We start from the raw sequence: 25,335 nt of genomic DNA on the forward strand, positions 1-25,335 counted from the left end.
TGCCACTAGCTTTGTCCTTGGAGTGTCTGGGTGAGAACAAAGCTTGAATTTTACTCCACTCAACAAATAGCAGGTGTCTAGCCCGGGGGCCCATCTGTCTCCTACCTCGGAATGAAGCTAGTTCCCGGGAAATGCAGCTATAGATCCGTCCATTCCTGCCTGAAGTGATTCTAAACGGTTCCTTCCTTAGCTCCTGTGCCTAATCCTTAGTTTTACCACCTCCTCCCTCCACGTGGTGCTATCATATCATTGTTTCAGTCGTGGTGGCCGACTTCAGTAGCTCACTTCCCTTTTCTTCATCCAGGGTAGGGGTTCTTAAATGGTATAGTCAGAGAACCAGACATTCAGCTTGTTATAATCCTCGCCAAAATTAAATATGTATATATATCTCCAGGGTGTTCCTCTATGAGGTATTTTAATGAATAGACTTGTAACATCTATTTCTACTTAGATCCTTTTTTAGCTTCTTTTTGAGGTCTTAGCCATGTTCCACACAGCTGAGACTGTCAAATATTAGACAAGTACATGGGAGACAGGGAGAGAACTAGCCTCGCTGCCCATCACTGATGGGCAAGGAACTGTATTACTGCATTCCGGCCGCGAATCATCTCTGGAAGAAACAGACACTGAGGCTCAGAGAGGCTCATTTGTTCATCGTTGTCTAGTGAGACCTCACAGAACAGGGATCACAGCCCACGTCTGTCTGATACCAGAGCTCATGCTTCTGCAGCTCTGCCCTGCTGCCTTGTGCAGAGTTTGTTAATCCCAAATGAACTTGAATCCTTGAACCCTAAGTTTTTCTCAACCTTGATAAAGCATCAGATTCTCACAATCCTAGAGTCCCAAACAAAGGGAGCTATCATAGATTTTTGAATACAGTTTGCAGCAAAAAAATGTGTGTACAAAGTTCACTTTCTAAATTCCCTTCTCCAGACAGGCACCTTGTTAATTACAGAAGTAGAAAGACAAAGATCCAGGAAAACAGCAATTATCTTGATTAACTCATGGAAATGGAAATACATTAAATAATTCAGTTTTCCCCCAGTTGCCCAATGGAAATCCCTTATACATTATTTAGCCAATACAGGGGTTTCTTTGTCAGAGCAAGTTGGTGCCCTCGATTCGTTCTCAAGGTCACTCCCTCAAATCGCAGACTGAATGCTTACACATCACTGCAGACATTACTCTCAACCAGCCCTGAAATTGAAAAGCATTTCCTACACTTCTACCAGCAAGGATCCCCTTCCCCTCTCCCTGTCTTCCTTGATGAAATTATACAGCCATATTTGATGGTTTATTAAAAAGGAAAAGTTAGTACCATCGCTTTTCAGAAAATAGCATTTGGAATTCCAAAGTATCTACTTCATAGCTATATTCAGAAGCAGAAGATAAAAGCCCTAAAAGAAAAAAGTAAAAGTCACTTTTTTGAGATCCAACAGGCTCTTTCCCACTTAATCTTCATAGCAGCTTCAGATGGTAGAGATTATCAGTCCTGTTTTTTACAGGTGATTAAACCAAGGCACAGAGAGAGTAGGTAACTAGTCCAAAATCACACAGTGAGAACTTAACAGAGCCAGAACACATGTCCGTGTTCTTTCAACTACACTGATTGTGTTCACCTAAATTCTTTGTAACTTATCTGTATGTTAGGGACTAAAGCTGTATCTTTTTCATAGGGATAGTCTGGTGTTCAAATTTTCAGTAAGATAAAATATGGAAAACAATATCTGACTCATCATAGGTACTCAAATGACAGCTATTGCTATTGCTGTTATTATTATTTCAAGTAACATTAGTATTAGCATTTCAAGCAGTAGTACAAGTAATTGCAAAGGTGTTGTTTGGGCATGAAAGGTGTTACCTGGCAGCAGCTGCGAGTCAGCTGATCAAAAAAACAGACCAAAGTTGTAATTGAAGTTAGTAGAAATTGGAGGAGGGCTTCCTGGTGGCTCAGAATCTGCCTGCAGTGCAAGAGACCCAGGTCCGATCCCTGCGTTGGGAAGATCCCCTGGAGAAGGGAATGGCAACCCACTCCAGTGTTCTTGCCTGGAGAATTCCATGGACAGAGGAGCCTAGTGGGCTACAGTCCATGGGGTGACAAAGAGTCGGACACAGCTGAGTGACTAACACACACACACACACACACACAGGAATTAGAGGGCAGATCAGAAGGGCAGACTCAGGTCTCAAGTCTGAGGGATGAAGGTATGAACCAGGAAAGGGGTCAGATTCCTGAGAATACCCAAAATGGACGGGAAAGAGGTATACAGAATGGGTCCAAGAAAAATGGTTCAATTCAGGTTGTGAACATAGCAAGGATACCAGATACTTATTTTTATTGGATATTTGCCATGTGATTTCAGGAGCAGGCTGACTTCCAGACCCATGTCTCAACCAGACAGAAATAATGCCTGACCTATCCCATTTTAGGGCCATTATGGGGATCAAAAGACTAAGTAAATGCTGAAAGTGAAAATGCTTTGCAACCTATGTTGCTCCCAAGAAGTTATGGTATAAAAATTATTATCATTATGGTATTTCTCAACACAGATTTGGACAGATTTTGCCAGTGCACATTGCTCCAGTGAATTTCCTACTTCTAGGTCCAAGAGGCAGCTTAATGGATTCCAAACCAAAATGCTCTAATACTTAAAAAAAAAAAAAAATCAGCCCAGGCTTGCCTATAACACTGGCTATTACTGAAACAAATTTTAAGTTGGCTTTATCGACCCTCTCAACAGATTAATACATCTAACATAAACATCTCACATGTCAGAGCAAGCAGCTTGACTTAAAGTGTTTATAATTCTGGGGAATCAAGGATCCTTTTCTTCCCTCAACCCAAAGATCTGCCGGTCGGAAACCTGAAAGGGGTCTGTAATGCTTTCATCTCTAGCATGTGGCGGCATTAATTTCAGACTTGGGCTCCTGGGCTGGTGGCATTTGCTGGCTAAGAAAATGGCCTGACAAGAAGAGGCAGGTTCCAAAATTGCCTTATTTGATGGGCGTGAGTAGGTTTCATAGGGGAAGTGGCTCTGGCACCCAGAGCCCTGTGACAGCTCCCGTCATCCTTATGCTCAAGCTATCTACCCTGAGACCCTAACTAATGCCTCTCTGTACATGCACCAGGAGGTGCTCAGTAACTATTTTACGAGTGAAATTTACATTCGGGAGGGAAGGGAAATCAAGAAGGGAAGGGAAAAAAAACATGCTGTCCTGAGAAAAATACGAGGTTTACATCGCAGCTACAGTACTGCCAGTGCTCCTAGCCGGAAACAGAATTCAATTCAAATGGTTCCAGTGAAGAGACGTGGCTTCCCACTTTTGCTTGAGGATATAAGAGCCAGGAAAAGCGTTGTTCCCATCCTTACAATGAAAATAAGCCAGACACATGGCAAATGCATGAGTTTTCCTTGAACTCCTTCTCTGAGGTCACAGGGCAACCAAGTGGCCAGGTCTTCTACGGAGTGTCACATCACAGACAAGATGTGGGTGCCAGCTTCCCGGAGGCGGTTGCAACTAGTCCCTGGGAAAAAAAGTGTTCAGCTTGAGCTTGGGGAATTTATGAAGACTAAATGTGTCCTGGCCGAAGAGTATGTAGCCCTTGGAGGTTGCAGAAATTGGGAGCGTCCACATTCTCTAAAACTTCTCTCCACAAACCCCAGCAGGTACTCCAGAAAAAAAGTAGGAAAATAATCCCTTGTGGTAGACCTGGAGGAGGGGTACAGGGCTGCTGAGGCGCAAATTTCTGCCTGCTGCACTCAGACCCTTCTCACCTGATCTCCCATATGGAACAAAGGCCTTAATCTGTGGAGAGGACAGTGAACGCTATTCTACCTAGGCCCTAAGGGAAAACAAAAAAATTCTGACTACTGCTGGAAGAACAGCCTGAAAGGGACAGGAGCGCTGAAGAGGCCACACTCCTGAGACTCAGGGATACGTGCAGATATTGATATAAGACTGAGGCTCAATGAGAACAAGAGAGAATTCTCTCAAGCTTATCACCCACCACTGCTAGCTAAAAGACTAAACATAGCCATGAAAAGTGGAATACTACTGGGAAGGAGATAAGAAGGATACAAGAGCCTGAAAAGAGACCTTTCTGAGGCTGGGCACAAAGATGGGACCTAAAACTGAGAATAGAATAGGCACATTAGGAGAAAGAAAAAAAAAAAACCCTCTGGCAAACTAGTTTCACACACTAAATACAAGATATTGCTGGAGGAATGTAAAGCCTGTGATGCATTAAGGTTAGCCGTAGAAATAACACATTTCAAAGCCAGCCCAAATCCTAACTAAATTAACTTAAACTCTCTCACTAAAGTGCAAGCAGGAGAAAACTCATACCCCAAATCTACTACCTCAGTCTCTACTGTGCTACACAAGATGTCACACTTTCAACTGAATCTACAAAAAGGCAAGAAAAAGCAGCACTCTCCCAGGAGACAAAGACATCATCAGAAGAACACTCAGATGTGACACAGATGTTGAAACTGTCTCTCAGGAATTTAACGAAAATTATGTTGGGAATTCCCTGGTTGTCCAGTGGTTAGGACTGTTCATGCTCACTGTGAAGGGCCCAGGTTCAACCCCTGGTCAAGGATCTAATATCCTGCATGCCAGGCAGCCAAGATAAAATACTGTGGTGGGTGGAAAAGGTGGACAATGTGCAAGATCAGATGGATAATTTCAGCAGAGAAATGGAAACTGTGAGAATCAATTGGAAATGCTAGAAACGAAGAACATAGAGGTGAAAATTGTCTTTTATGGGCTTATCAGTAAAGTTAAGACAGCTGAGGAAAGTAGATAGATCAATAGAAATTATCCAAACTGAAACACAAAAAGGAAAAAAAGAAAAAATATAGAACAGGGCATCTAAGAACTGGGAGACATCAACTGCTCTAGTATATACATTTAATTAGAATTCCAGAAGAAGAAAGAAAGAACAAGGCAGGAAAAACATTTGATGAAACAATGGTTGAGAACTACCCATGTGTAATTAGACACCAAAACCACAGACCAAAATCTCAGAAAACACCATGCAGAATAAGTACATACACACCCATAGATATCTATGCATATCATATTCAAACTGCTGAATACAAAAGAAAGAGAATCCTGAAAGCAGTGCCATACAGGCCTTTTTTTTTTTTTTTAACAGAGGAGCAAAGATAAGAATCACAGCAGACTTCTCATCAGAAGAAGAAATTTGAGAAATACCTATAAACTAGAAAACAGAAATGCTGAAAGAAAGAAAAAAGAAATATGCCAACCCAGATTTCTATATCCTGCAAAAAAAAAAATCTTTCCAATGAAAAAATGTTATAGAGTTATAGGCAAGAATATGGGAATGAAGGAAGGATGATGAGGCACCCAGGCTCTAAAAACACTGAACAACCATTACCAACCCTCGGGCTGAAGGGCAAGGCAGGGAAGTAACAAGATATTGTTACTAAGCCCAGTGGGAGTTGCAGCCATGTAGAAGGCATCTGGTAGGAGCTGTAATTTGGGGTGGATGCATCCATTATTAGAAATACGGGACCAACGGAGATAGAGAGTAGGGAAAACTTCTCCTCTTGACCTGCAGTCTCTTAGCACTGCCTACCATTGGCTGTACCCAACCAGAAGCAAGCCCGCAAGGGAGGCCCCAGTGATGCAGTCTTCAGAGGTCAGCCTGTCAGGGCACAGGGAGGGGTAGAAAGTGAATCTGAGGAGGGAGCAGAGAGTAAACAGCACATCCACTGACTGGCTCTGTGACACTGCTCACGTAAATGGCAAAGCAGCCAGGGTTCAATCCCAGATCTACCTAACAACTTTCTAGCAGATGCATGGCCTCAAATATAACATCAATGGGAGAGAAGACCTATGGAGGTAGGGTGGGCCACCTCTTAGAAATCCTAAAGGCTACAATTCATTATTGGAGTTAAATCTATGCGAAATGGGCAGCAAGGACAAATTTTTATTGCAGAACCAACATGGAGCCTGCCTCTGTGCAGTTTTGGAGTAGTTACTGGTTTAGTAATGCCACTCTGTTACAGAGACCTGAGGTCAAGGGATCTGTGGGTGTGCATGGGCTGTGAACTGTAATTACTCACAGAGATACACTGGCCATTTCCTCTTGTTGATGATGGTGGTGTTTGGAACAATCATAGATGAAAGTCCTAAAAAGCAAATCTTTATTTTCCAACTAAAAAGTGCCCAATCAGCAAAAAGTTAACTATCAGAAAGGCAGTGTGGCATTTTCCTCACCAAGCACATGTAGTGAAGTGGATCAAGATGTGAAGCATCGAGTGTGAAGAAGAAACACTTGCCGTATGTGTGAAGATAGCTTCTAGTGGTCCTCTTCTGACAGCCAAGTTTGCAACCATGGCGGTGAATCTATGAATCTTTTGTGTGTGTTCTTCCTCTGTAATCCAAAGATGCTTTGGAAAAACAAGTCAAGAAAAGTCGGTGGGGGAAAATAGTGAGAAACCAATCTCCTGCCTGTCTCCATCACTCCCCCAGGTCGGGGCTGAGCATCACTGTAAAGTTAACTGTAGTGGAAGCAAAGAAAAGTGTCTCAAAGAGAAAGCTGTCCATCTTGTCTACAGACTTCAGAGTTCCAAGCACAATCTTTTCTTTAACATAGCTGAACACAAAGGTTTTGATTTGTAACAGCACCACCTTTCCGGGAAGCTTGATGAAAGAACACAGGCTTTAAGATCAGACAGACCTGACAGAAACTGTATGCCTCTGTTAGCCACGTGATCTTAAGCAAGTTAGTTATCTTTTCTGAGCCTCAGTTTCATTGTTTGTGAAATGATGATAATCATGTTCACCTCCAAAGATGGCTGTGAGCACAATGCTCAATACCTAAAATGTACTATATGAATATTAGTGACCTTTCCCTTCCTTGCACAGAAGGTGAGGGATAACAGGGGTGGAGTTCTTAATTCTCATGCTAGGTCTTGAAAAAAACAACAATATCTACTATCATTCACTCATCCAAGAAATATGTACTGAGTGCCTCTTACATGCTGGGTCCTGCAACAGGCACGAAGAATACAAACAAGGTCCCTACCTTCATGGAGCTTATATTCTAGTGGGAAAAGAGAGACAGCAAACAGGTAAGCAAGTAAACAAGATGCAAAGTGAAAACAGTAAAATAAGATAATGCAGGGGTCCCCAACCTCCAGGATCTAATGCCCAGTGACCCAAGGCAGAGCTGATGTATTAGTAGTAGAAATAAAGTGTATAATCTGTGTAACATGCTTGAACCATCCTGAAACCATCCCCTGCCCCCAGTCTGTGGAAAAGCTGTCTTCCACGAAACTGATCCCTCGTGCTGAAAAGGGTGGGGGCCGCTGATTGATGTGATCAAGATGGGAGGACCCATCAGAAAGGGTGACCAGAGAAGGCCTTGCTGACATAATAGCATTTGAACTAAAACGTGAGTAATAAAAGGAACTAGCCCTATCAAGGTTAGAAGGAAGAGCATTCCCAGCAAAGGAAGCAGTCAGCATGAGCGCCCCAAGCCTGGTTTGCACTCAGCATGTTCAGAAGAAAATGGAATGGAAGGCAGAAAGTATGAAGGAATAGGCTTCAAGGTAAAGTTGGGAAAGGCAGGGAAAAAAAGAATGAGCAGATCATTCCATCATTACACTCACTCATTCACATTATTGAGCATCTACTCTATGGAAAATTCTTCAAGAGATGGGAATGCCAGAACACCTGACCTGCCTCTTGAGAAGCCTGTATGCAGATGAAGAAGCAAAAGTCAGAACTGGACATGGAACAACAGACCAATTCCCAAATTGGGAAAGGAGTATGTCAAGGCTGTATATGGTGACCCTGCTTATTTAACTTATATGCAGAGTATATTATACGAAATGCCGGGCTAGGTGAAGCACAAGCTGGAATCAAGATTGCTGGGAGAAATATCAATAACCTAGATATGCAGATAACTCCACCCTTATGGCAGAAAGCGAAGAAGAACTAAAAAGCCTCTTGATGAAAGTGAAAGAGGAGAGTGAAAAAGTTGGCTTAAAGCTCAACATTCAGAAAACTAAGATCATCGCATCTGGTCCCGTCTCTTCATGGCAAATAGATGGGGAAACAATGGAAAGAATGACAGACTTAATTTTCTTGGGCTCCAAAATCACTGCAGATGGTGATTTCAGCCATGCAAAAAAAAGACACTTGCTCCTTGGAAGAAAGTTATGACCAACCTAGACAGCATATTAAAAAGCAAAGACATTACTTTGCCAACAAAGGTCCGTCTAGTCAAGGTTATGGTTTTTCCAGTAGTCATGTACGGATGTGAGTTGGACTATAAAGAAAGCTGAGCAATGAAGAACTGATGCTTTTGAACTGTGGTGTTGGAGGAGACTGTTGAGAGTCTCTTGGACTGCAAAGAGATCCAACCAATCCATCCTAAAGGAAGTCAGTCCTGAATATTCATTGGAAGGACTGCTGCTGAAGCTGAAGCTCCAATACTTTGGCCATCTGATGCAAAGAACTGACTCATTGAAAAAGACCCTGATGCTGGGAAGGATTGAAGGCAGGAGGAGAAGGGGAGGACAGAGGACAAGGTGGTTGGATGGCATCATCGACTTGATGGACATGAGTTTGAGCAAGCTCCAGGAGTTGGTGATGGACAGGGAAGCCTGACATGCTGCAGTCCGTGGGGTCACAAAGAGTCGGACACAACTGAGCAACTGAACTGAACTCTATGCCAGGCACTCCCCTAAGTTCTAGGGATACTCCAGTGACCAAACAAAGGCACTTCCCTCAGGGAGTTGACAGTCTAGTAAGGGCAATCTCATGGGGTACCGCAGGCGCTGAAAGGAACTGGCATTGAAATATGTTACCTTGCTTGACCTTCACAGTATCTCCCTGAGACAGGTATTGTTACCCATGTCTTACAGAGGAGAATTCAGAGACACACAAGGGTTATGCTATATAACCTGCCTGAATGGTGGGGGTTGGATAGTTAGCAGGGAAGCAGAACTGAGTGCCTGCCCTCTAGGGTTGCATTGCTGGCAAGTGTAGAGCCTAGATTCAAAACCTAAACCATCTGACTCCAAGGACCTTCCCACACCGACTTGTTCCTTCAGTTATTCTGCGATAGAAAGGAAGAAAATTGGCCAGTAATTTAAGTAAAGCTGCAACAGATGTATCTAAGCCATTGTCCAGAAGTTGTCCTTCATGGGGCCGGAATCCAGACCCTGCAGATAGAGACCTGTCTCCAGCGTCCTGCTGGGAAGCACCCTGCATCCTTTCCCTTAGCAACTGGGTAGCAGGAAGAGAAAGGGACACACCGAGGCAGCCACAGGGCAAAGGTCAAGGAAGGTCAGGAGAATGGGTAGCCCCAGCTCCTCCCTGCAGAGGCAAAAGCAGCAGCTTTGGATGGGATAATCACAGGAATTGATTAGGTGGCAGAGAGAGTCAGTGGCCTTTCTCAAGCTCCAGAAAGCAGTGAAATGAGTGAATAAGAGACAAGAAAATTCTATAAATGGGCTGTGCCGTTTGATGTTCATTTAATTAAGACATTCAGTCCTTCTAATGGAAAATACGAGGAGTGGAAATTACTGCTTTTTGGCCATCTCCTAGAAAGCCAGATCTTGACAGCATCCGGCCTTTTCATCGTATCGTCTTCAGGCTCAATTTAATTATGTATTACGGGCCACCTTCGATAATAATTACAATTGTCTGCCTTTATGCAAAGCCTCTTTCTAGCTTGGAAGCTAAAACTCTGGGGAGATGCCTGCGGAGATTGCTCAAGTATCATTTGGTGAAAGCGGTTGTTTCCATATTTGTGCGTTCAGCAGGTGCTCACCAGGGACCTACTGTGTGTCAGGCCTCTGTAGGTCCTGCAGCGGGTGGCATGTGAATGAATCATGGTCTCTCTTCCCTGAAGAAGCAGGAAAGAGGCCTTGCACACGCAATCCTGCATTCATTTATCTATTCGGCCACCATCCCCGGCTCATATTCTCTCTCCCAGCCCCATGCTAGGGAAGCCGAGATGAACCGAAGGCCAGTCCTCCAGGGTCCCATGGCTGGCAGATGCTGTCATCCAGATTCCCAGCCTGTCTGTCTGACCTCACAATCCTGTCCTGACTCAGGTGCTCCGAGGCCAAAGCAGGAGACAGGTTGTCCATCAGCTGTTGTGATGCAGGGGGCACATTCCAGAGGATCACTGGGAGAAGAAGGGATGGGGAGACCAGTAGTTGGTGGCGTTTGAGCAGGGCCTTGATAGAAGTAGCATCAAGGTGACATGAAATTCTCCAGGCAAGAATACTGGAGTGGATAGCCATACCTTTCTCCAGGAGATCTTCCATACTAAGGGGTCAGACTCAAGTCTCCTGCATTGCAGGCAGATTCTTTACCCTCTGAGCCACCAGGGAAGCCCAGTGAATAATCTGTCAAGTCAAAATTGTAAGACTCTAGAACTCCTTTTTAAGTATTTTGCACGGTGTAATAAAATCTTTTTTATCCAGATAGGCCAGGAAATTAGATTAATAAAGAATGTGTACATGGATCATAGGTGTTCAAAGAAGCAGACTAGAACAGCATACCCATCCCGTGAAACTGTCAGACTGAAACCGATCTTCCTGTTACCTTCCAAGATGACTGGGGATCTGACAGCACTCAGCTTACTCATAGACTGCAGTTAAAGGGACAAAATGGGGTTTTTGTTGGGGGTGGGGGTTAGAGAGCGGAGAGTCTTGATTTGGGGCCCAAAAATTGGGGATGCTGTAGTGATATTTGGCCTACAGGTTGTTATTGGCAGATGTCCTCTAAATGACACACTTCTAAAATTACCAGCAATTTAAAAAGTCCTCTTCCCCAAGGTGGCCATGCTGATGAGGCATTACTTGCCTTGTCACAGCACTTTTCTTTTCTTCTTCTTCTTTTTATTAATATATGTATTTGGCTGGGGTCTTAGTTGCAAAGCTAGCAGACTCAGCAGCCGTGGCGCACGGGCTTAGTCACCCCAGGGTACGTGGCGTCTTAGCTCCCTGACCAGGGATGGAACCCACATCCACTGCATTGCAAGGCAGATTCTTTACCACTGGACCACCAGGGAAGTCCTGCCACAGCACTTTTCTGATGATTAAAATCATCCGTGTTAATTATTAAAAATCTTGAGACTATAAAATGCATTTAAAGAAGCAACTAAAATCCCCTGTAATTCTAGCTCCCAGAGATAGCCGCTGCAAACATTTTTGTGAAATTCCTTCCTGCTCAAATTTCCAGTAGCCACAAAGGGCTAAAAAGCACACCAGCCTCTCCCAGAGTTAAGGGGAGCAGAGCTGTGGGCTCCTCCAGGTGAGAGGCCTTAAGACAGACAGCCCAGATCTTTAATCCGAGACTGCCCACAGCGGTCTTTCAGAGTCATGCCCTCACCCTCTCTGAGAGGCACTCTGCACCTCTCACCCTCCATTCCAGGTCAGGCCTCACCGCTGCTCTCTGCTGAGCCAGACTGACCTCCCCTTAAAAGAACCTGACTTGGTACAAAGAGAGAAAAATGAGAGAATCATGACAGAAAACATTTTTCCAAATCCTTTAACTGCCTCTGAAAGTGAAAGTCGCTCAGTCGTGTCCAACTCTTTGCAACCCCATGGACTGTACAGTCCATGGAATTCTCCAGGCCAGAATACTGGAGTAGGTAGTCTTTCCCTTCTCTAGGGGATCGTCCCAACACAGGGATCGAACCAAGGTCTCCCTCATTACAGGCAGATTCTTTATCAGCTGAGCCACCAAGAAACTACCTCTAAGAGAACCCAAGGGACTGATACATCTGCACAGCCTTGCCCACCCAACCCCCAGGCCTGAGGTTTATGGTTGCAACCCCTGCTTTTCTTGCCATCATGGAAAGGGCATCCATTCACCTTCCTCAGACCTCAGCACCAAAGATTCAGCTCACCCAAAGCCCCTTGGCTCTCCCCCTAAAGTCAGTCTTGAGTCAAGGACTGGGCTTCACCAACACCTCTGTGGCAGACTGTGCCTGGGACTGTTATCAGTCCGTGCTCAGTACCAGCGAGCCATGGGGACAGAAAGAGTGGGCGGATGGCAGAACCCATGCAGCATCCAAATCTGACCTTGAGCAGAAAATTGCTCAGTGAAGCCCTGCCTGGTCTCACCTACCAAGTCTCACCTGAAACCATAGGAGCTACAGGGCCCCAGGGGCCCATCAGGAAGCCAGGCCCAGCTGAAGGAATCAGGAGAAGAGCCAGGATGGAGCTAGACTTTCAGGCCTTTCCTTTCACCACAGTTAAAACCCATTTCTCTGGCACCCAGAAAACAGCTTTACCCCGGTATTAAAAGCTGAGCAGGAAAAGAAGTCCAACAGGAGACCCAGAGTACACGAGGCAGACATCCACAGCTGAACCCACGCTGCAGGCTTGAGCCTGAGTCGAAGTCAGAAACATTGGCACCTGGGTGAAGAACTTTATGCCCATTCACCCGTGTGTGTGCTAAGTTGCTTCAGTCGTGTCCAGCTCTTTGTGATCCCGTGGACTATAACCTGCCAGGTTCCTCTGTCCATGGGATTCTGCAGGCAAGAACACTGGAGTGGGTTGTCATGCCCTCCTCCACGGGTCTTCCCCACCCAGGGATCGAAGCTGTGCCTCGTACATTGGCAGGCAGGCTCTTTACTACCACCTGAGAAGCCCATCCCCATTCACATACAAGCGCAGAAAGGCTCTTGAAACCTACCTGTTAGTAACCAACTCCCTGCCACCTGCCAGCCTCTCTGTAGCAGGTAGGAGAGCACACGCCATGGCCACATGCAAATAGGTGGTCTGGAAACACTCTGAAGACAGAGAAGCAAGTGTCGGCTTGCAAGCAGAGATCTAAGTTTAAATTTCGACTCTATCACACTTAGCTGTGTGACCTGGAACGAGTGACTTCCCTTTCTGAGTGTCCTCCAAAAAAGAGCTAATATGTGTCTTTTAGACTAGTTGTGAGGGTTAAGGGAAAGAATGTATAAAAAGCACTAGCACCGTATCTGAATGCCTATTGTGGGTGTTGAATAATTTTAGGTTATTTCTTTTATCATCAAGAGAATGGGAGAGAGAATTAAATTCACTTGTGATGCTTTAGAAAGGCCACACCAGAGCAAAGCTGTGGGTTTTGAGCACTGCTTGGTTCCAGATGTGAAATCTAAATGTGAAGAGGCTGCAGGAGCCCATCTGTCTAGCCTGCTTCTGTGGCAGCAGAATCCTGGTCTGAATTCAAAGGCCCCTTTTCCCAGGCTCTGTGGCTTCCTAAGAAGCCCCATGTCTAGTGCTGGTTGGGAGAAACCTGTTTAACCAGTTCTTGTGTTGGGGGGACGGGGAGGTTTGAGAAGGTATTCAAGCATCCACTTTGACTCCTTGCCTCTGGGAGTCGCCCAGCTCTAAGACTCTGGATCATCCATCTCAGGGGTGTGTGGGTGTGTGTGTGTGTGTGTGTGTGTGCGCGTGCGCACATGCACATGCTAAGTCGTGTCCAGCTCTTTGTGGCCCCATGTGAACTGTATGTAGCTCGCCAGGCCCCTCTATCCATGGGATTCTCCCGGCAAGAATACTGGAATGGGTTGCCACTTCCTCCTCCGGGAATCTTGCTGACCCAGGGATCGAACCCGAATCTCATGTCTCCTGCATTGGCAGGCAGATTCTTTACCACTAGCGCCACCTGGGGCACCATCATCTGGCTCTTAGTGAGTGAGTATTAGCTCATAGCAACAGGGCACTTCCACACATTGCTCACAGGAATCCTGGAGGGTGAGGAGGGCATCTCCACTCTACAAAATTAGGAAAGGAAGACTCAAGAGAGAGAAGTTGTCTGCCTGCAGTTGAATATCAACAGGTGGAGTTGTGTCCAAGGAGATGCTGGAGACATGGAAATGTATCTGAGCAGTAAGAAAAGTGGAACATGCAAAACCATGGCATGAACATGCCAAGCTCCAGCAATAGCACCATTATATCTCTGTTACTCAGAGCCACCCCTTGGTTTTCAGGTATGACAGCTTTGGCCGCCTGACAAATGTGACCTTCCCGACTGGCCAGGTGAGCAGTTTCCGAAGTGACACAGACAGCTCAGTGCATGTCCAGGTGGAGACCTCCAGCAAGGACGACGTCACCATAACCACCAACCTGTCTGCCTCAGGTGCCTTCTATACACTGCTGCAAGGTAAGCCAGCCGGGGGACTGCGGACTTGGAGACAGCGGGGTGGGGAGGCCCCCTTTGAAGAAGGATGACACGAGAAACAAGCTGCTTCTACTGCAGCTGCCCAAGAACAGAAAAGCATGACAACTGGTTTCTCTCTGTATCATCACCTGATTTGCAAAACACACCAGCCTGAGCCCTGTAGAGTCTCTCCCGCAAGCTTCAGAGTAATATTTCATTGTCTCATCCCATTATCAGCAGAACAAAGGGTAGAGAATCCATTAGTTGCTAATCCAGGTGACCTCGCTATTCTGCCATTCCAGTGGCTCCCAGATTAAAGACTGACTCTCACTCTGGTGCCTGGCAAGGACAAAGGACAAGAATAATTACACCTAATTATAAAAGGGATTTGGGCCTTGGAGAAGGCCTCCCTGAATCTCGGGTGAGAGTGCCTTGTCCTTCTTCTAGGACTCTATGGAGAAGAGTCCCTTTTCTGCATCCATCAAATAAACCCTGCTATGAGTTGATCTTTTAGCTTCAGATAAATCACAAAGAAGTAATCTTGCTGTGAACTGCTTGCCACGATTGTTCTCACGGGGCGTGGTGACCCAAAGTGGAGCTTGTAGTTTTGTTGGACTTAGTAAGCATGAAAGAAAAGAAGGGGTCACTAGGGAAAGTCTTATTTGATGTTTTTCCCTGGCATACTCCCCAAAGCTTTGACACACAGCCATAAAAAGAGTCTTGGTCTGAGAGTCAGAGCCCCAAATTCTAGTCCTGACTCTGTCACGCCATCACCGTGGCCCTCGAGTTTCTACTCTGGGGAAAGAAGGCAAGCTAGAGCCATGTTGGATGGTGCCCGGCAGTTCCAGGGCAGACACACCGGGCCCCTGCACGTGCTGTACCAGCTCCGGAGTGGACTGGGTGGAGTCACTCTTCTCTGATCCTCAGTTTCTGGGTCTGGGAAATGGGGCTAAATTACAAGTCCTGCTTCCTAGGGTTGTTCAGACAGTTTCTTCAGACAACAAATATAGAGGGACTGGCATGGGCCAGGCACATAGTACTGCTTAGGAAGTACTTGTTGGATTAATTAACTAATTAACAGGCACTTTGATTTACCATAAGAGAATAACCATGTATTTCCACAACCATTTTTATCCCAACTGTAGTCCTATGCCTTTAACAAAACTCAAAGAACAGTATCAGTTTCTAGTCAAAGAAAGAGAAATCAAGCCCTGGAATTCCTTCTTCACCAAACACCTTTAGCGGTAGGTTGGGACAGACCCTAGGTATTTATTCCTGAGAAAAGGAACCAATTCCTAACCAGCCAGGGTTCAGGCTGACCAAGGACGAGAGGGCAGCTGATGACACACAAACATCTTATCCTTCAAACGTTTTCTTCCCCGTGGTTAAGAATTGCCTCCTCTGCTCCATATGTCTAAGCCGGCTTGCAACATTTTTCTCAAAAGTTAACGCAGGCCTTCTAATATTTAGACAACTTTTAAAAATTCAAAAGTGACACATCTCCTCAGTTTTTAAATGTAGCATCAATTTAATAACAACTTTTCAGGTGGAGGGGGCCGGGAGACGCCATACGAGGACTTAAGACACATTCCAATTTCAGAAACATTAAAATGTCAAAAGTCCATCTTGGAATGCAGGAAAGCTGCTACCTCTCTCTCCTCTTTGGTACCTCTGCCAAGCTCTCTTTCCTCATTTCGTACCAGACTCAGATGCTCGGTTTTGCAGCCGCTTCAGTAGAGTCTTTGTCACAAAAAAGCTCGTTCGGTTTCATCTCATGTCTGAACTATGGGAAGAAATAAGAAGCATCTACTAATGAGCAGCAGCCTTGGGAAGTCACAGCTCACATTAAACGGGGATCGTTTGAGATGGGGTCTCTGCAGATGCTGTTCCATCCGCAGGCACCGCTAATGGACATATGTGGATTCAGCAAAGAACAGCTTTAAAAGATAAATTGACACAGGCTTTTTCACTGTTCAAAGGGACTAAAATACAGATTGTCACTGAATAATGCATGGCAAGTTCGAGGCAGATTTTAGAATTCTGCGTGTGTGGGAGAGAGAAGGGGAGAAAGATGGTGGGGGGAGGGAAGATTCACACACACACACTTCCTCACAGGGAAGATTCAGTGAGGGTTCCCTGCAGAAACCACTGTTTCCTCATTGCTTGACACAGCCCAGTGTATATTTAGTCTGATCCAGCAAATGTTTACTGAGCACATGCAATAATAACAACAATAGCTATCATTTTGAGCACTTATTCTGTGTGAAGTATATGTTTATTATTTTATATTCATTGTCCTTTTTAAATGCAACACCACTCTGAGGTATGATGAATATCTCCATTGTTCCAAATGAAGATAATGAGGCATCAAGAGCTTAAGTGGCTTATCCAAAGTCACACAACTAGTAGGTATTTGGACCCAGACAAATAGGCTCTGGGACATATTCTCTTAAGCATGAATCTGCAGGGAAAGGGGAGCTATGGAAGGACCATGATCGGTACTAGGAAAGTTCACTCTGACAGGTGTGTGACATGCATCAGAGAAGACGGAGAAAAGATGACGAAAGATAGATGTGACAGTGACCAGCACAGCACACGGCACACGCAACTAGTGATCACTAACATTTACGTAACACACGCTAGAGGCTCAGCGCCCTTCTCAGATCTTCATAGTCATCATCCCACTTAATCCCGAGAGGTAACAGTACAGTTATTATCCCAAATGAACAGATAAAGAAACAGAGGCCTGAAAGCTTAAGGGATTTGCCCAAGGTCTTGCAGGAGGAGAGCAGCAGAGGTAGGACTTGAGTCCAGGAGGTCTGGCTCCAAAGTCTGTGCTCTTAATCTCTGTGCAGTAGTGCTTTTCACTATTCACTAGGTTATGACCAACCTAAACAGCATATTAAGAAGCAAAGACATTACTTTGCCAACAAAGGTCCGTCTAGTCAAGGCTATGGTTTTTCCAGTAGTCATGTATGGATGTGAGAGTTGAACTGTAAAGAAAGCTGAGTGCCGAAGAATTGAGGATTTTGAACTGTGATGTTGGAGAAGACTCTTGAGAGTCCCTTGGACTGCAAGGAGATTCAACCAGTCCATCCTAAAGGAGATCAGTCCTGGGTGTTCATTGGAGGGACTGATGTTGAAGCTGAAGCTCCAAAACTTTGGCCACCTGATGAGAAGAGCTGACTCATTTGAAAAGACCCTGATGCTGGGATAGATTGAGGGCAGGAAGAGAAGGGACGACAGAGGATGAGATGGTTGGATGGCATCACCGACTCAATGGACATAGGTTTGGGTGGACTCCGGGAGTTGATGATGGACAGGGAGGCCTGGTGGGCTGCAGTCCATGAGTTCGCAAAGAGTTGGACACAACTGAGCGACTGAACTGAACAGAAGTGTTTGAGAGTTCATTCATTCACGGAGCGGTGAACCCCTGCACCACTCAGCTGCAGGACCACTGGTGAGACCTGGAAAGAGGCTAAGGGAGGGGGAGGCTTTCGTTCTAACCAGAGGAACGAGGGAAGCTTCTGGGAAGAGATGACGTTTACACAGAGCCTTGAAGGAAGAGCTTGGGCTCACGTTTATTAAACAGAGGGGCAGTGCAGACAGAAGCAGCAGCTGACAAAGGGCGAGAGGAGGATGACCGCAGTAAAAACTCAGGTTTTTCCATTTTTAGAAAAGAACACAGTGTGCATTTTACAGCTTAAATTTACTTTTTCTCCAGAAGGTTCTATTAGCTAGAGATCCTAATTAAAAATCAGGTTTAAAATTTCAAAATTAAGTCTACTTTAAATTCACTGTCATATATATACACATACAACACATATATGTTTATATATGACAGTGATTTAAAACATATATTTGGCATTTTGTCACTGATTTACATATTGGAGCTATTTTTCACCTTATTGTAAAGAGTGTTGTTACCATAGTGGGAAAGCTTTAAAAATGTTCAACCCTTTGCTCTAGGACTCCTACTTTTAGGAGTCTATTTTGATTAAATAACCCAAAGTGAAGACATTGATTTATCCAAAAAGTATATTTTTAATAAAGATATAATTCACACACTATAAAATCCACTCTATTAAAGAGTATGATTCAGTGGTTTTCAGTATGTTTACTAAGTTGTGCAACCATCACCACTATCTAATTTCAGAAATTTTTTTATCACCCCCAAGAGAAAACCCCATAGTCATTAGCAGTCATACCCCTTTCTCCCTTTCCCTCACTACTTTCTTTCTATAAGTTGGCCTTTTGCAGATATTGCATATATATGTACTGATTCATATAATATCTGGCCTTTTGTGCCTGACTTCTGTCACTTTAGCATAATGATTAACAGATATTTATTTGCAGTGTTGTAATCATGCAAAACTGGAAATAATCAGAATATCTATTTGAGGACCAATCGAATAAGTTCTGGTATTTCCATATAATGGCATAGCGTACAGTCATTACGAAAAATGTTATGAACATATTCAACAATAAAATAACAGTAATCAGTAAAAACTCTATAAGCAGCCATTTTTAACCATAAATGTATTCAGAAATATTGTGAAATCTGGGAACATACCAAAATACTTAGAGTAGTTTCCTTTGGAGATCGAGCTCAGGGACCTCCATATATTTTTCTAGTGTTCTTCAATGACAGGGTTTTGCTCCTGTGGTCAGAAACGTAAGCACATTTGGAGACCACACCTGTGCCTCTGCGGTACAACTCTGCCCCTCCTCAGCCCTCCTAAACAGAGTCGCCCCTCGTCTGTCCCCCAGACCAGGTCCGGAACAGCTACTTCATCGGGGCCGACGGCTCCCTGCGGCTGCTGCTGGCCAACGGCATGGAGGTGGCCCTGCAGACGGAGCCCCACCTGCTGGCCGGGACCGTCAACCCCACCGTGGGCAAGAGGAACGTCACGCTGCCCATCGACAACGGCCTCAACCTGGTGGAGTGGCGGCAGCGCAAGGAGCAGGCTCGCGGCCAGGTCACCGTCTTCGGGCGCCGGCTTCGGGTGAGCAAGGCCTCCCAGCAGGGGTGGCTGAGTCCCGGGGGCCAGGGAGGAGGAGGACTCTGAGAACTCTGAGAACTGGGCTCTGGTCTGGAAGCTGACATAGGGGAGAAGGCGCTCCCAGGCCTCCGTTTCTTCATCCGCAAAAGGAAACACGTTCAGCAAGTGCACATAATCAGAGTCTCATGTATTTTTCACTTGTGCTAGAGAGACGATCACTGGCTTGATGTTAGTTCTGAGTTGGGTTTCCAGCTTCTGCCGTTCCATGAGTGCATTTGGGCAAATCCATGACCTCGTAAAGCTTCGATTTCATTATCCATAAAATGGGGAAGATGAAACCAATTTACAAGTTGCTGTAATGATTAGAAATAATACATAAAGTGTCTCATATGGAATCTGGCATATAAAAGTAGTCAGTAATACCTATTCTAGTTGTCATTGTTATTCTTATCACACATTGCTAACATGCATGAAGATTCAGTTTAGCTCTTTGGACCCTAAGCCACATTCTCCTTGCAGGCAGTTATTCTTCCTTAGTGAGCAAAACAACTCCACCATGGCCATCCCTGCCAGGGGGCTGGCTTCTGGAGTCTGGCATCTCAGAGCACTTTTCTGCATGTGGATGCTCAGAACTAGCGCTTTCACTGCCTCACTCCCATGTCTCTGTAGTGTGGCCTCTGCCCCAGGGCCAGATTACCTAGCTCCAGTTCCCTCCAGCTTCAGAAAGGCAGGTGATGGGGAGAGGGAAGTGGAGGGCCCAGCCTGACCTTCAGCACAGCACCTCGCAGACCCTCACACAGGTGCTCCATGCAGCCTTGCTGAGCTGCAGGGCACCCCAGGACTGAGCCACATGTTCCTGATTCCTGAAAGCTGCAGAAACATCCTCATGCAACCTGGCTGGGGATGTCTTGTACTGCACCCTACCCCCTGGCCATTTCTCACAAAGAAAGTTCATTTAAGGCCCTGTTTCATGTAGGAGGTGACCAGGGTCCAGAGAGAGGAGGGACTTTTCCAGACTTGCATAGCTAGGCAGCAACTGGAAATATGCACACTGTCTCATGGTGCCTTTCTCATAGCAGACAGGTATGTGACTGATTCAGTATCACACAACTGGAGCCCAGAAAACAGGGCTTCCTGTGGTCCTCAAGAATCCAACAACTATCTATCTGATGTAGGAAACAGCCTTCCACTGATTCCCCAAGGAAGGTCTAGCTGTCTTTGTTCTCTGTGGGACACTGTCTGCAGACTCACCGAGCCCCCCTGTGTGAATTCTCCCAGAGTCCCACACACATCTGAGGCAATGGGCTAAGTAGAAGGCTTGATCCAGGTTTGATTCCTGCCTGGGGGCCACATGTGTAACCTTGAGCAGCTCCTCTGAGCTTCAGATTCCTCTGCAGAAACCAGATGATATTTTTGAAGCACTAGCCCAGTGCTGGAAGGCCCCAGGTGCTCAATAAAGAGCTGCCATTAGTGCTGTTAGGATCTCCTCTCTGCCGCGTGAACTGGACCAAAAACTTCCCAGCCATTAATGGGTCCCTCTCCTAGGCTGAGATGAATGATGCTCTGGTTGGGTGACCGCCACCTCCCAAGTCCTCCCAAAATAAATGGCCACCCACAGTGGTGTCATGCGGAATGAGGCTGTTAGCCGAGTGTACCTCCCTATAATGCAGTTCATTTTTTATACAACTTAGAACTTTTTTAATAAAGAAAGATGTAAAATAATCTCATTGCTGCCTCTGCCGAGCACAGGAAGCATTAGGCAGTTCCCCAGTGAGCTGCTTAATTCAATTTTATTAATTTTGCGGCAGAGGTGTAGCTCCTCTTCACTGGGGGCCCCCCATGGGGAGAGGTGGGCAACTGGCTGGGTGGTAGCACCTTGTGGGGAGTCACAAGGGACCTTCCCAAAGATGCTTTGAAAGGACCCCCGTCATCGGTGGTGGCATAGAACCTGCTTCTCCCTCTGCCCTCTCTGCAAAGAACACAGCTTCAGCCTCCAACACCTCTGATTTTTCATGGGAATTGTCTGCCATACTGTTTTTGCTTCTGCAATTGTATTTGATTACCCCTGGGAAAGCAACCTTATTATAACCAGGCCATTCAGAGCTAAAGTCGTCTCAGCACCGTCATTATAAATCCTGATTTTCAAGGCTTTAGAATTTGTTTGGGGAGAAGGGTGGGACACACATGTCTCTACTTCCTCTGAGAATTACCACAATCATTTGCTGTCATTTAATGGTTCCATGTTCCTCTGTCCATAGAACTTTTCAGGCAAGAATACTGGAGTGGGTTGCCATTTCCTACTCCAGGGAATCTTCCTGACCCAGGGATTGAACTCACGTCTCCCACATTGGCAGGCAGATCCTTTACCACTGTGCCACCTGCTGGGAGCAAATGTTCCAAAACCTAGCATAGTGTTCCCCAGGCAACCCACAGCCCGAGAAGGCATCCCAGACTCACACACACACTGCCTCCCAGGGCCTCCAGGAAGAAGAAGATGCCTTGGGAGCTAACTGAGGTGACCAGGAGACCCTGATCATGGTGGCAGAGGGCAGGAGAGACCCCAGAGGGGGGATGGGGAGTCCAAGGCCCCAAGAAGGACCACAGATCATATGTTGGCATGTTGCAGTGGTGAGAGGCGAATCCAGGCCCCGCCACTCACCAGCCGCAGGATCTGGAGCCTGTCCTTGACTGTGTCTACCTGGTGTCAAACACAAGCGCAGCGCCTGGCACATGAAATACGGGGTCAGGCACTGACTTACTAGACCCTCATGTCCGCTCCCTCTCCAGGAGTGGGTTAAGAAGGATCTGCCTTTGTCTCCTCATCAGGAGAATCATGTTAGGAAATTATATGGATCGTATATGCTTCTGTTTACCCAGACTCTGCCTTGTCTTTATCCTCACGAGAGCCCTATGCAGTTGGCACGACTATTCCCATTTTACAGATGAGGAAACTTGGCGGAGCCACAGTCCAAACCCTTGTCTGTTGTCACCCAAGACACGTGCCCTCCCCTCTACTCAGGAGCTTCTCAGACCGAGTTCTTGATGTCTAGACTGACTGTCTGTCTCCTCCTACCCTCTCCTCCAGGTTCACAACCGGAACCTCCTGTCTCTGGACTTTGACCGCGTGACACGCACAGAGAAGATCTACGATGACCACCGCAAGTTTACCCTCCGCATTCTGTATGACCAGACGGGGCGGCCCAGCCTCTGGTCACCCAGCAGCAGGCTGAACGGCGTCAACGTGACGTACTCCCCGGGGGGCCACATTGCTGGCGTCCAGAGGGGCACCATGTCTGAGAGGATGGAATATGACCAGGCGGGTCGCATCACATCCAGGATCTTCGCTGATGGGAAGACATGGAGCTACACCTACTTAGAGAAGGCAGGTGTCTGTCTCCCTCCATCACTGGCCTTGCCATGTAGAAGATCTTCACTCTGCTCAGCCTAAGTCCAGGCCTAGCCTGCTGCCTCAGTGGGACAGATCTGACCCATGTGGTCTCCAAAAGGAAATGTTCAGGAAAATCTGCATCAAAGGGTCAGGGGCTTCCTGGGTGGAGTCTGGATGGATTATGATGATGTTATGACAAGTGGGGGCTCCTGGGGTAGAAGAATGTGAAAGTCCCACCTGATAGATGGGAGCTAGGCCCAAACACTATCTGGACTTATGGAGCAGGATTTGGGGTCTGCTCGAGGTCTAGGGTGCCTGGTGTGACCTGGCACAAGAGAGAACAAGGCGGAAGCCAGGGGATCAGTATTAAGGAAGAAGTGCTTAATCCTGAGCATCACATACTAAGAGTGGCATTAGGAAGTCTTTCTGCTTCAAATCAGGGTTCATTTCATCGTGTTGCTCAGTAGCTCAGCTGTGTCTGACTTTTTGTGACTCCATGGACTGCAACACATCTTGTCCTTCACCTTCCTTGTCCTTCACCATCTCCCAGAGTTTGCTCAAACTCATGTCCATTGAGTCAATGATGCCATCCAACCATCTCATCCTCTGTCGTCCACTTCTCCTCCTGCCTTCAATCTTTCCCAGCATCAGGGTCTTTTCTAATGAGTAGGTCTTTGCATCAGGTGGCCAAAATATTGGAGTTTCAGTTTCAGCATCAGTTTTTCCAATGAGTATTCAGGGTTGAGTTTAAAATTTAACTGGTTGGATCTCCTTGCAGTCCAAGGGACTCTCAAGAGTCTTCTCCAACACCACAGTTTAAAAGCATCAATTCTTCAGCACTCAGCCTTCTTTATGGTCCAACTCTCACATCCATACATGACTACTGGAAAAACCATAGCTTTGACTATACAGATCTTTGTTGGAAAAGTAATTAATGTCTCTCTCTGCTTTGTAATACGCTGTCTAGGTTTGTCATAGCTTTTCTTCCAAGGAGCAAGTGTCTTTTAATTTCATGGCTGCAGTCACCATCTGCAGTGATTTTGGAGCCCAAGAAAATAAAGTCTCTCACTGTTTCCATTGTTTCCCCATCTATTTGGCATGGAATGATCAGACCAGATACCATGGTCTTTGTTTTTTGAAAGCTGAGTTTTAAGCCAAATTTTTCACTTTCCTCTTTGACTTTCATCAAGAGGCTCTTTGGTTCCTCTTTGCTTTCTGCCATTAGGGTGGTATCTGCATATCTAAGGTTATTGATATTTCTCCCAGTAGTCTTGATTCTGGCTTGTGCTTCATCCAGCCTGGCATTTCACATGATGTACTCTGTGTAAAAGTTAAATAAGCAGGGTGACAAGATACAGCCTTGAAGTACTCCTTTCCCAATTTGGAACCAGTCTATTGTTCAATGTCCGGTTCTAACTGTTGCTTCCTGACCTGTATACAGATTTCTCAGGAGGCAGGTAAGGTGGTCTGGTATTCCCAACTCTTTCAGAATCTTGCAGTTTGTTGCAATCCATATAGTCAAAGGCTTTAGCATAATCAATGAAGCAGAAGTAGATGTTTTTCTGAAATTTTCTTGCTTTCTCTATGACCTAATGGATGTTGGCAGTTTGATCTCTGGTTCCTCTCTGCCTTTTCTAAATCCAGCTTGAACATCTGGAAGTTCTCAGTTCACATGGTGTTGAAGCCTATCTTGGAAAATTTTGAGCACTACTTTGCTAGCATGTGAAATGAGTGCAATTCTGCAGTAGTTTGAAAATTCTTTGGCATTGTCATTCTTTGGAATTGGAATGAAACTGACCTTTTCCAGTCCTGTGGCCACTACTGCATTTTCCAAATTTGCTGGCATATTGAGTGAAGCACTTTCACAGCATCATCTTTTAGGATTTGAAATAGCTCAGCTGGAATTCCGTCACCTCCTCTGGCTTTGTTCATAGTGATGCTTCCTAAGGCCCACTTGACTTCACACTCCAGGATGTCTGGCTCTAGGTGAGTGATCACACCATCGTGGTTATCTGGCTCATTAAGACCTCTTTTGTATAGTTCTTCTGTTTATTCTTGCCACCTCTTCTTAATATCTTCTGCTTCTGTTAGGTCCATACTGTTTCTGTTCTTTATTGTGCCCATCTTTGCATGAAATGTTCCCTTGGTATCTCTTGATTTTCTTGAAGAGATCTCTGGTCTTTCCCATTCTGTTGTTTTCCTCTATATCTTTGCATTGATCTCTTAGGAAGGCCTTCTTGCTATTCTTTGGAACTCTGCATTCATTTCGTCCTAGGAACCAGGAACCAGAAAAGGCCTCTAATCAAAAGTTGGTCTCAAAGAAGAGAAATGGTAATTTTGATGCCCAGATGTCTCTTGCCCTGTTACCTACTGACTTATTCTTGAAACCGTTCTGATACCCAGATCCTGCTTTGTGTTCTACACCTGGTCAGCTGTCCACCTCAGGCTTTGCTTGATCTGTGACCTATCTCCCTTACCCTGCAGCAGTCACATCTGCAAGAGTATTATTTGTGATAGTGCTAAGAGATACCCTGAAGGTCATCCAACATGACCTAAAAATCTGAACCCAGAGGGAAAGAATTTGCCCAGGGCTATACACTGAATCCGTTATTAGAAACCAGGTTTCCTCATTCCCATCACAGCCCACCGAACCCCTGGCTGGGTGTGTGACCTGGTACTACATAAACAACTATGTAAAACCTTAAATGTCCTTCTCAGATATGTCTTATCCTGTAGGCCATAGGAGTCAACAGAAGCTGTTTAGCAGGCAATAGACATTATCAGGGGTTT

At 45.7% G+C, this 25,335-nt stretch overlaps 1 protein-coding gene across 11 annotated transcripts in view; it reads left to right on the plus strand.

Moving 5' to 3' along the window:
- The window catches only part of TENM4 (teneurin transmembrane protein 4), an 861,213-nt gene that overhangs the window by 818,530 nt on the left and 17,348 nt on the right, over positions 1 to 25,335 (plus strand). For all 11 annotated transcript variants that reach the window (XM_070457221.1, XM_070457226.1, XM_070457220.1 and 8 more), the window contains 3 exons: positions 13,985 to 14,157; positions 18,925 to 19,160; positions 22,243 to 22,539. In XM_070457221.1, coding sequence (XP_070313322.1) covers positions 13,985 to 14,157; positions 18,925 to 19,160; positions 22,243 to 22,539 — 706 coding nt within the window. The remainder of the gene's footprint in view (positions 1 to 13,984; positions 14,158 to 18,924; positions 19,161 to 22,242; positions 22,540 to 25,335) is intronic.

The sequence above is a fragment of the Odocoileus virginianus genome, chromosome 28 (genome assembly GCF_023699985.2).
Source record: "Odocoileus virginianus isolate 20LAN1187 ecotype Illinois chromosome 28, Ovbor_1.2, whole genome shotgun sequence".
Taxonomy (NCBI): domain Eukaryota; kingdom Metazoa; phylum Chordata; class Mammalia; order Artiodactyla; family Cervidae; genus Odocoileus; species Odocoileus virginianus.